The 12,538-nt window shown below is 41.4% G+C and overlaps 2 protein-coding genes across 2 annotated transcripts; both read left to right on the top strand.

The window, feature by feature from the left end:
• Nucleotides 1-224: 224 nt before the first annotated feature.
• On the top strand, nt 225-5,559 carry slc25a43 (solute carrier family 25 member 43). The gene is made up of 5 exons (XM_082510164.1): nt 225-691; nt 2,281-2,522; nt 2,637-2,809; nt 4,086-4,220; nt 4,581-5,559. Exons 1-5 carry the CDS (start codon nt 420-422, stop codon nt 4,791-4,793), a joined length of 1,035 nt encoding a protein of 344 aa, XP_082366290.1. The 5' UTR covers nt 225-419; the 3' UTR covers nt 4,794-5,559.
• A 536-nt stretch (nt 5,560-6,095) lies between these two features.
• Nucleotides 6,096-8,256, top strand: slc25a5 (solute carrier family 25 member 5). Its single transcript, XM_082510170.1, has 4 exons — nt 6,096-6,289; nt 7,010-7,496; nt 7,591-7,731; nt 7,842-8,256. The coding sequence occupies exons 1-4, from the start codon at nt 6,179-6,181 to the stop codon at nt 7,997-7,999; spliced, it is 897 nt and encodes a 298-aa protein (XP_082366296.1). The 5' UTR covers nt 6,096-6,178; the 3' UTR covers nt 8,000-8,256.
• Nucleotides 8,257-12,538: the final 4,282 nt, after the last annotated feature.

Raw genomic sequence — 12,538 nt, 5'->3', positions numbered from 1 at the left:
AGCAAACATCCAAAGAAGAACTTTGAATGTCCTTCAAGAAGACAAAGAAAGTTCAAGATGTGTTGAAGAACAAAGGTGCTTGTACCAAATAATGATTTTGAAGAACTTTTATGCTTTTGCATCTTTTATGCTTCTGATAATCAGCAGGCATGACTCACATTTGTAGGGACTTTAATTTGCGGCATTGCATCGTCTGTACGTAATAATTGATCCGAGGTCAAAGCGCGCCCTCTGCTGTTCAATGCTCACCCACGGCAACGACCAAAGTGACGTGACTGTCACATTACACCGCCGGTCGGGATGGGCAACGGACACCTCCTTGCCATCTATATTTAGATGTTTAACCTGTATAAGCAAATCCTAGAAAACTGCAACCATCGGGGGAGCCAGGCGGTTTGGAGCATTAAGGCCAGGCAGCAATGGCCACAGTGAAAAAGGACGACAGGCTGACGAGGTCTCAGAGCTTTGTGTGCGTCGGTTTCGCCGGGTTTTTTAGCAAAACTGTCACGTCACCTTTAGAGGTGGTCAAAATTAAAAGTCAGGTGGGCACCTTTCACTCCAAGAGGGGTTTCTGGCAAAGTTTTCTCATCATCTACCAGAATGAGGGGCTTAGGGGATTTTGGAAAGGAAATCTCGCCTCTTGCCTCCGGTTGTTTCCCTACAACGCAGTTCACCTCGCAACATACAGAAAGTGAGTAAAGTTACTTATACTTATGGTTTGTCTCACGCTGTGTGGACTGCAAAGCATTTTATGTGATCGTTCGACCCAAATTTATCCTAAATAGTTTGTTATTCGACTTGGGTCACGTGACGTCGACTTTGCGTTTGTGTTTTGAGGTGTAAAACGGAATGAAACACGCTGAAATTACAGAAAAAATAATATTCAAGTTAATTCTTTATGTATCAGGACCTAAAATAATAAAAAATAGTTGACGTAAATGGTCTGTTTTTTTTTTTATCCCTGAAGTTAAAGATGCACTTCCTGTTTCTCTATGTGAGTCGCACGCTCCATTTTAAGCCAATCAGAAGGCTGGATTTTCTCAGCCGAGTTTTAAAGTCGAGGGTTGTCTCTTCCCCGGGTTTTGTCTCGCAGGTAGTGTGCCGTTATTAACCATCGTATTCCTGAGGTGCAAAATGTTATATATTCCCGAAACTGGTAGAAAATGGTAGAACTAACGTTTATTTTCTCATAATTTCGGCTTACTATCGAAATTGCGTTTATTACTGAGTAGATCGAAATGTCCAATTTTGACTTATGGATGGCAATGGAAGACACTGGCGTCACTTCAAATTCAGTCAAACCTTTAAGCCGTCCCATTTTTTTTTCAGTAGACTCAAGAATCCTTCAAATTTATTAGGTTAAACTGTTGAAATAGTTGTTTTTGCTTGACAAATTGCTCAAATTATTAATAAAACCACATCCACAATATTTGAGATTTGGGGTTTCGTTCTTTGAAGATGTCCCAAATTTCCCAGCCCCGCTTTGTTAGGGTTTGTTATATGTTGCAGCTCTGATACGTAGAAATATAAGCAGTTGGATGAACTTTGGTTTGGGTCTGCGAGTCCTGTGGTTTTACAAAAAATCCCAGTGAGAGGAAATAATGCCTATGAGGCAAAAATGAGGGCATGTATACCGATTCACTGCTGGGTAACTTCAGGACAAAACACAGGCAGTAAGCAGCCGGCAAGACAACAGTAATCCCGCAAAGAATAGCAAATCTACTGCCTACTATCTGTATTAGTCATTATGTTTCCCGATGAGGTGTTTTTGTTTCGTTTTGTTTCTTATACGCGTGTGCGCACATAAATAATACGCCCTGAGTGGCCAACCTGGTGTCCTATGCTGTACACACAGTTCCAGGAAAAGAAGGCCTTTTCCTATGTGTCTGTGACACTCACAAATACACACACGTGGATTCAGTTATTCACGTGCTTCTGTGTTGGAGGCTTCCAAGAAGTGCTCTGAAATAAAAATAGGTGCAGTAGATGTCCGAAAAAAATATTTCAAAGCAGCAGAGCTAGTCTGACTGCTCTGAATACACTTAATGTCATTTGCATGTGTATTTTAAATACTAACACGATGCATAAACAAACAGGGTGGCCTTCGATGTTGTGAACAACCACTTGGATCTTGTCTTTTTATATATAGCTATCTATTTATACATGTGTATCTATATATCCATGTGTATGTATTGTGTTGGACTGTCTACAAGACAAACTGTCTTACAGGGACATCTGAGTTTTATTTCTCATAGATTTATTTCTTTCCTCTGTGTGCAGGATAGTCCACCTTCACATGGATGAACTGGGCTTCATCTCTCAGTGGAGAGCCATATTTGCTGGTGGACTGGCCGGTGTTGTTGCTGCTCTGGCCACGTACCCGCTGGAGGTGGCAGAAACCAGGCTGATCATTCAAAACTGCAGGCAGCCCACATACATCGGCGTGGCTCACTCCTTGTCAAAGATCTACAAGAACGAGGGGCTGCTCGCCCTCTACAGGGGATTTTCCCTCACTGTCTTGGGTTCGTATACACGTTGCTACAAACTAATTCGTTTTTAGTGGATCGTGTAAGATTTTGCATATGAATCTCATGTCACGAAACTCCACCTTTACCTTTAGTTTCATGTCCTTACAGGTGCAGTTCCCTTTTCTGTCGGATGTTATGCAGTTTACATGAACTTGGACAAGCTGTGGCAGGAGCCTCCTGTTCGCTTCACTCCCCTGCAGAACTTAATAAACGGCTGTTTGGCAGCAGGAGTGGCTCAAACCCTCTCGTACCCTTTTGAAACTGTAAAGCGGAAAATGCAAGTAAGTTTACAGAACACCTTTTCTGCTTGTGGGGTATGTTTGGAGAACTGAAACAGGACTATTTTTTGTTTTTTCAAGCTGGAAGTAATTAAAATAGAAACATAAAGATAGATACACCATAGATATTTTTTTAAAGGTGTTAAATGGAAGTGTTACAGCTGCATACCGATGCTGGAAATACTGTGTTGGTCTTTTTAATTAAGTTCATATTTCTTCTACAGATCTCTCAGCTGCTGACTGAGTAATTGGGAAATGATTGTAAACACAACACATTTACAGTGTAGATGCGCCTACATGCTGGCTGTAGTACCATATTTAGTCCATAAGAGGGCAGTAGATGTTTACCTAAGTACGGGCTGACCTTACTCAGCCACTCAATGATTTTGAGTATGTAAAGTTAACATCAGAATTACTTCAGTGGTGATTTACCTAAATATAAAGAGAAGAGATATTTACTGCATGTGTTTTAAAATGTTATAATCACAGGAGTCGTTGGTCTCCACCATGTTGCTTTTAAATAAGGGTGTCTATACGCTGCAAAGGACTCATTGGGAACAATGGTGTGGCAAAGGACAGGATTCTACATCCGGTTTTATCTGCCTATTATTAGATGGGTTCAGCAGAACAAGGTTCAACAGCAGCTGGGAATGTGAATGTGTCCCAGCTCTGCAGAAGCTATAGATATGTTCTCTAAAGATAGCCAGCAACTATCAGACAGCCGGCGTGTGTTTCCAGTCTGCTGAAGCATCGCACCGACGTCACTTACTTTAAAGAACAGTCCTGCGTAAAGGCTTCATTTAGCTATTCAGCTGTAGTGTCTGTCATTAAAAAGCTCAGAGTTAAACATTAATTCGGGACAGAGCACAGAGAATGGGGGGGAAACAGCGGATGATGTTTGCTGAGGCTTGGGGTAATGATTTAAGACGTGTATAGTTTAACTTGCTGGCTAGCTTGGCTAGCTTTAAGTGTCCTCTACAGATGAAGCTGTTTGAATAGTCCTATTGGTCTCGTGCTTTATCCATGAAACACAATAATCTAATTCTGATAGTTGCTCTCTGAATCTTTGGCACTACTTTGGTGGCCCCTCCAACAATATGAAGATATTTTATATTTACCTGTGACTGTCCTTTTGCATTTACTGATAAATGACAGCTGAATAAAATCAAACGCATAGTGTCACAATATTATGTCCTCTGACCTTCCCGGTTCTGAGTTAATAAGCACCTTCAAACTCTGATTCACCATTTCCTATTTTGGCTTTCATTCTTTTTAACAGGCACAAAGCGCCCGTCTTCCCCATTTTGGAGGAGTCGACGTCCATTTCACTGGAATGATCGACTGTTTCATACAGGTGATTAAACACAACGGCGTCCTTTCACTGTGGAACGGCCTTACTGCCAACACAATAAAGGTATGATTCACTTATACATTGGTAGCAATTTCTTGTTATATGGCCAAAGTACGGGTCTGTTTGATCTTCTGTTATATAAATAAGAGCATTTACGTGTTTTACGCAGGAACAAGGGGCGGGGCATGGAAAGCAATGTTTAGTGTGCGTAGTTCACAGCAGGAATTTCACTACCAAGGTGGAACAGCATGCTCCGCTCTTAAAGCTACAGATCCCTTCATAGCCCAAAACTGTTTTTACTTGTGACCGTTTTAATGAAAATAAAGTGCATACCGAGTACAAGTTCTCTGTCGATCTGTGATCAAAATAATAAAGTGTTGGCGTGACTTTAAAATGCAGTTGTCTTTTGTTACTCCCCTACAGATTGTTCCCTACTTTGGCCTTCTTTTCACCTGCTTTGAGATGTGCAAGCAGGTCTGCCTTTACCGCAACGGTTACATTATCTCCCCCTTGAGCTACAAGCTCACACCGGGGGTCGACCAGAGCCTCGGGCCGAACGAGCTGGAAGAGGTCAAGCGCCACTTGAAAAACAGGAACTTTGGCTCAGGGGATTCGTCTTTGAGAAATCGATGGTGATGCTTTACGTGAAAGATGCCTGGTTTATTAAAATAAACGAGAGAGAGGGAGCGAGAGACTGAAAAATGACACAACAGCAAATCCAAGGGCATCCAGGAGCCTACCTCTCTCAGACTTTTACATTTTATTTAAAAGTATTTTAAAAAGTTGTTTACCCATCCATGATTTACGATGGCTTTTTACCTGACATGTGCCTTTTAGGATAAATATTTATTTTGGGAGCTCTTTGCTGCATTAGAATCAGTGCCATAGTCTGCTCACATAAAATAGTTTTTAAAAAAATGCTCATGGATTTTGTGAACTCTGACCATCATGAGCGCCATGTGACAGGTTATAATTTTAATGTATGAATGAAGGCAAAATTTTTAATGAGTTTTAAGTTAAAGTATGTCATTATTGATGATGTATTCCGCTAACATGGCAAGAAAGAAAAGTGTTTGTGAGGTTTAAATGATTTGTTTTTCATTCTGAAGGTAAAAACATTGATTTAACCTCCTGTTTGCTGAAACCCACATTCCTCTACGGTGACTTTGCCCTTAAGTTGTCTGTCAGCAGTCTAACCCGTTTTCAATTGTTTAAAGTTACTACGGACATGCACCTTATTTAAGGTGCTTGTACTTTACAAGTATTTCCATTTTCTGCTAGTATAAACTTGACATTGACCTCTACTGTTTTGTTTACTCCAACAAGCTACTTTTCAGATTCTGTAATATGTGACGGATTATTATATGAAAAGATATTAACAAGAATTTTTTTTATAGCTGAATACGTTTACTGGTTTGTTTCTGCATTTTCGGTCAACTCTTCAACCTCCTCTCTTGCTTGTAGTGGTAATTTGCTTTAGGCCAATTTGTTATTTGGTTTAAAGGTCTGTGTGCTCAGGTTGAGAGTGAAATCAGTCAGGTGACTGTATCACGTCAGCTCACGTGGGCAACTCAGTGGCAGCCAAAGGACGTTAACAGCTGGGATGACCTTTACCATAACTGTGAGGCCTCATCTGCCCCAGAATGACATTTGACACGACCTTCAGGTTAATCTGAATAAGAATGGTAATAATATAACGCCGTGACGGCGCCTCTCACTTCTGTTCAGATGCGACTTTGCAAGTTTTGAAAAGTCGCAAAAGTAATTCATAAACTTTCCCTCATGCGGGACTGATCTCGTGCCTCGATTTATCTGAGTGACAAGGGAAAGCTCCAAATCTGAATCGAAGGTCATCGCCTGGCCCCGCCCACTACTCCTAGAGCCGGCCAATCGCAGAAAAGAATCGACGTTCACGTTTTTTCTCGCGCACAGCCTCCTTAAATCCCCTCACTTCTAGATAGGATTCGGCCATTTCAACCCCACCAACAGAGTAGCTGGACGGCGGCTGATAGCAACTGAAGATGAGTGAACAAGCTATTTCCTTTGCCAAGGACTTCTTGGCTGGTGGTATCGCCGCTGCCATCTCTAAAACAGCTGTAGCTCCCATCGAGAGAGTGAAGCTTCTGCTCCAGGTGAGTGTGAACTGCTTATATCCCTGTGCAAACACCTGAAAACCTAATGACACTGTAATTATTGACATCAGTCACATACGTGTGTTGACTACTGCTGTTGCTCATTTGCAGCTTTTCTTCTTATTTCTTATGTTTGGAGGGGAAATTATTAAGATGCTTATGCATGTGGCAAATGGTTTAAAATCTAATAGTAATGGAAATCTGCTGCATCGTCAGGAGTAGAAACTGGGCTAAAAATAGTAAATCGAAGCGGCTCTGTCAGAGATTGGTGCAGGCACAGATGAGGAGCGAGCATAATCGAGGCGCACCACACTTGTTATGTAATAGACCGGCCTGAATGCTCGCATGAAAAGCGGCATTGTGACAGGAGAATGTGACCGTCTGTTGCCACTGTGGTGTTTAAAGTTATTCTCGTGTCAAGACAGGTCATTAGTTTGTCTTGACATCAAACAGCCAAGGTCACAGCAAGGTTTGCGCCATGGCGCTTCACTGCTGCATTGGGCCCGGCCTCAGCAGTGGCAGGGGGCGGGGCCGTGAACTGTTGAATGAAAGGGCTGTCCACCTGCACATGAAAGCAAATGTGTGCGACTCAGTAGAATAACGGGAATCTCCCAGCTTAGACAACTCAGAAGGTGACCAGGTGAAAGCTTGAAGAGGAAACGGGATATGACGAGCTTCACTTGTTGCTGCCTCTAATGCATGTCTCTGCTTTGTTTACAGGTGCAACATGCCAGCAAACAGATTGCGGTCGACAAGCAGTACAAGGGCATCATCGACTGTGTCGTTCGTATCCCCAAAGAGCAGGGCTTCCTCTCTTTCTGGAGAGGAAATCTGGCCAATGTCATCCGATACTTCCCCACTCAGGCCCTAAACTTTGCTTTCAAGGACAAGTACAAGAAGATTTTCCTCGACGGCGTGGACAAGAGGAAACAGTTCTGGAGATACTTTGCGGGTAACCTGGCATCTGGCGGTGCCGCCGGAGCTACCTCCCTCTGTTTCGTCTACCCCCTCGACTTCGCCAGAACACGTCTCGCCGCTGATGTCGGCAAAGGGGGCCACGAGCGTGAGTTCAAAGGTCTGGGAGACTGCTTGGTGAAGATCTTCAGGTCCGATGGCCTTAGGGGTCTGTACCAGGGCTTCAACGTTTCAGTACAGGGCATTATCATCTATAGAGCTGCTTACTTTGGCATCTATGACACAGCAAAGGGTGAGTGTTTGCTGAGAGACATTACAAAGCTTTATGTCTTTTTACATAGCAGTTTTTAGCCTTGTAATCTCACCGGCTAATGTTTCTCTTACAGGCATGCTTCCTGACCCTAAGAATACGCACATTATAGTGAGCTGGATGATTGCTCAGAGTGTGACTGCCGTAGCTGGTCTTACGTCCTACCCCTTCGATACTGTCCGTCGTCGTATGATGATGCAGTCTGGACGCAAAGGAGGTAATAAAACTCCAACAAAATCAAAGTATAACTTCCTCTTCTTTTTTTCCCCCACTGTTCTATTTAAATGAGGTTGTAACATCTGTGTGATTCTGTCTCTTCCCCTTCAGCTGACATCATGTACACGGGCACCATTGATTGCTGGAAGAAGATTGCACGCGATGAGGGCAGCAAGGCCTTCTTCAAGGGAGCCTGGTCTAACGTGCTGAGAGGCATGGGTGGCGCCTTTGTGCTCGTCTTGTATGATGAGCTTAAGAAAGTCATCTAACATGTTTTTGTATGTTCACTGTTCATGTTGTGAAGTTTAACTGTAACATATCTTGTACATTTGGAAGGACTTAAATGCCGAGCTATATTTATAGGGACCAACTAGTATTTTCTACTAGTTGTACTGGGGGAATATGTTATGCACTCTTCTCTTGGCCCATTCATTTTCTTTTTTGTTTTGCCCCTTACCAGAATGTCATTCCCTGAACACAGGAACCTTGCCAGTAAGCGAGAAATAAAGGCAACCTACAGAGTGAATCTCCGGCCTGGTTTTGAGGTGTAATGCCATGTATAAAGTGTACGCGACAGAGTGTGACTGAGATCCCTGGCTGCGCGTCTCCTCAGTCACGCCTCCTGAGGAAGATATTTGGCTGCCTCTTGTGAGAAATGTAATCTTAGACTTGCAGGTTGCAGTTGGGGGGCAGCCAAAATCAGCTGCGAACGTTGACCCGCAGACGATATTTTAACCGAGACATGCTCGCAGCGAAATGATTCACAGAAAGTCATTAGCTTTAGCAGTCTCCTGTGCATTTACAGAATTATAAAATAGTTTCGAAGAACATTTGCACAGGTGACTTCCTCTAGGATTACCTGTTGTAAGGTGGATTATTCCAACCTTCTAAATATACTTTTATCTCCTGCCAAGCCTCTTCTGACTCCCAACTGGTGTGACTGACGACTACGACCTTGAGCCATTTGTCCAGTTACCAGTTTGACACACAAGTTATTTACTGTCACGCTGAAGGGATCTCGGGATGAAATGAAAGTGTATTGGAGGAGATTTCTGCATTCTGGCTGGTTATTAAAACACATAAATGACAATGTAGAGGGTTTCTACTGGGGTGCACTGCTTGTGTCCACGTGTATTTAAAGGGGGTGTCATAAATTCCTGCTGATACATGATCCTGGCATGCGTAAAGAGGCACATGATTGTCGCTTGTGTAGGACAGGACATAGTGTTCTTACTGGTCCAGCTAATCGAGGGTGGGCAGGCCATTCTATAAAAGTCAGCTGCAGACTTTGTGCTCTTTGGTTTAACTCAACTTTGGTTCAGTTATGTCTGTTTAGTTAAATTCAAACCTAGCTTAATGTTTGAAAGTCAAGAGAAGTGTATATTTAAACAGTTTGATCTAACAGTGGCATCCTGACACATGCTGGGTATGAGACCATGGGGACACTTGGCCACTTTAATCTGCTCTCTTTATTCAGACATGATAGAACTGCTGCCCCCTCTGAACATCATCTCTGCATTTATGCATTTTTTTTTAAAGTTTCATTTTAGAGGAAATTTGACAAATGTTACTAGTAAAAGAAACTGAGGGGGAAAAAAAATCTTTGTAACCCAGGTTCTGGATCAGTGCAGCGTATTCAAAATCTCTAGCCGCTGTGGACTGTTAGCGCCCCAGAAATCCTCCATGAGTCTTAAGTCACTGCTTTAATTACTCTTACCATGAGTGAATGAGAATATTAAGGTCTTTGACTCACTGTGCAGCTCTTAAAGTTCATCAGAAGTTTAATTCTGTCACTGGCAATGTGCCTTTAGTGTTTTCCACTCTTTGATCCAGTGATATGTCCTCAAACTTAATCACTTACTTCCAAGATGACAAGCAGAATTAATCAAATTAATCTTGATGAGACACAATGACTACGACTTAGACGCTTAACCCAAATTGATCCTGAGTGGAGGACACAGTGCTGCTAAAAAGAGGCTAACAGATTACATGATTTACTCAGCTGGACTAATCTTGCTTTCAGTGATTCACAACGACTTGGACCCGACCTCTTACCCACAGAAATTAGTTTTAATGCTGTTTTCTCCAGTCTGGTCTGAAAGGCCCTTCTCAGCAGGTAGCCCATAGTTAATCCTTCATTCAGTAGGCCTCACGTTACAGCTGTCCCATTACAGCTTTAACAGGGATCACAACCTTTTACTCACTGTCTGCGTGGCTTAAGATATGCCACAGCTCCTTGAAGTAACACGAGTCCTTTACTCAATTCCTCAGTCATAAAAATAGATGAATTTTGCTGGTGGACTGTATTACTATTTCTCAATATTATTTCATAGTGGCTCCAGTAACCACTTGAGTAGCGGTTTATACATTTGCCTAAGAAAGATTTAGTCCTGGGAGTAAACACAAAGGACATCCACAGTAAAATCTCTGCCAAATCAAACACGCAGAGCTGCCCACTGTGGCAACCCCTCATGAGTAAGGGAGCAGCCGAAAGCAGCTTCTTCTCATTATTTTTAGTACCTTTATTACAAACAGAAACACACGCTGCTCCCGGACATTTGCAGTTTTTATGATGGAGAGTAGGCGATAGCTTCTTAAGTAAAGGTTGCACTGCCACAGGGGAAAAAACACTAATGACATGTAAAGCCACATAAAAAAAAAAACATTACCTGAAGCATAACATGACCAAATATAAACATAAACTCACCCCGTGAGTGTTATCTCTCTGTTTTACTACTAAAACTGAGGCTTTAATGTCTCATTACTAGTGTTTTACTGTTATTATGTTGTTATGAAAAAATGTGGTGTCGTTAAAAAAAAGTAATATTTACACAAAATGAGTACAATGCTGTGCTTATGTAAAAGTACATAGTTACATTCCCGTACTACGCTATGCAGGTCTACGGATCACTGAAGATACCCTTTACTACCCTTTACTCTGGGCGATGAGAAACTTCTGTCAGCCGGGCTGTTGCGTAATTTCGGCTGTTAGACCGAGTTACGTCACGGGGTCATGACCTCAGAGCTTTCCACTCATGGCAGTCTCTTCTACCGTATCTATCACATGATCCCAGTAAAAACAAAGACTCGCATATGATATTTGCTCTAATATATATTAATACAACAACGATTCTGGTACATTTAAATGTTACTATGTTAAGATCATTATGCGGGTGCTTTTTGCGTGCTAAATGTGTAAATAAGCTAACTATTACAAAACGTGCTGGAAACCTTTTATTTTGAAGGTTTCCAGCACGTTTTGTAATTGTTAGCTTATTTATACAATTTAAGTCCTGCCAGACATCAGACATGGATTTTTAAGATTTTATTTTTATTGACGACAAAAAATAAATAAATAAATAAATAAATAAAAAAGAAATAAATTGAAGAGCAGTGATTGCGCCACCTTGTGGTCTTTAGAAGAAACATCACAACACAGCTTTGCTAAAAGCTCTAACGTTATATTTAATGGAAAATGAAGCAGCCAGAGTCTTTCATGTTTTGTTTTTTAATAACGATAATACTCTATTTAATGTAAGCTTTCATGAACACACACACCTGTTGCTATCTTCTTTCTCTCTCATTCACTCTTTGTCTGTTTAATGAGCTCCACATCCTTTTCTTCCTTTCACTGGCCCTTGCCAGTATCACAGTCTGAAATAATGAAGCAGTGCTCAGAGAATTTTTCTTGGGATGTGAGCAGGAGGAAAAGAAGCAGAAGGAATAGACTTGTTTTCCTTGTCCAAATAAATAAATAATAAGTTAAAAATAAGGTTGAACCTGAATGTTTAATTTGGAACAAATACATCATATAACAATATACTATTCAGAACTTGTCACTGTGTATTTTGCAATGTGAAGTTGGTTTTATTAGTGTGTGTTCAAATATGGAACTTTGCAGAAGTGCTGGACTTTTTCTTTTAAGTGGCCAATATTCAGATATTTTTAATGCATCTGAATACACGATCTTTGTTTATGTTGTCCTGAATGACAGATTCTTAATCATGTCGATTGTATGAAAGACCAGTGAAAATTTCAAGCTTTTATCTTTAACAGTTCTTTAGATCTTAAAACATTCAGTGTTCAAACATTGGCTCAGCTTTCGATGTTTGAAAAAATATTTAAGTATTTGCTTTATGAAGCTAAAATTTTCCAGCTCTCATTATATATGTTCAAACACTGGACCATAACATGTTCATGCAACTCAGAGATCCTAGAGCAGAAAATGTTGTCAGAGTTTGCTGATTTGAGATGGAATGGTCCACATGATTAATTTGATAAAAGTGGAAATTTGGAGGACTTTAACCTTTAATGAAACATTTCTGTGTTGTTAGATTAATACTTTTTAGGCATCTGAATATTATTTACATTTACTGAAGTACAAGTTCACAGTACTTTATCTGAGTACTTCAGGTACTGTGTGATTTGCAGCTTAAGATCCACCAGCAAAACTTCTTCTTTCGGGTGCTCCTTCTAGGGGTCACCACAGTGGATCATTTGCCTCCGCCTCACCCTGTCCCTAACACCCTCTTCTATCACACCAACCCTCCGCATGCTCTCCTTTTACAAACCTTCTCTGAGACCCCTCTATTTTCCTCCTGCCTGGAAGCTCCATCTTCAGCACCCTTTTCATCAGTGCCACCTTCTTTAAACCATACATCATACTAGGTCTCACTACTATCTTCTAAATCTTCCCTTTCACTCCTGCTGCTGTCTTTCTGTTACAAATCACCCCTGACCTCCACCCTGCCTGTCCACTGCTTTGGTTGGTTCGCCAAAGCAATAGTATTTAAGATAAACCAGCAAAA

This window comes from Aulonocara stuartgranti (assembly GCF_965226115.1).
Source record: "Aulonocara stuartgranti genome assembly, chromosome: 2".
NCBI classification, from domain to species: Eukaryota; Metazoa; Chordata; class Actinopteri; order Cichliformes; family Cichlidae; genus Aulonocara; species Aulonocara stuartgranti.
This window is presented reverse-complemented; position numbering and strand designations above follow the sequence as displayed.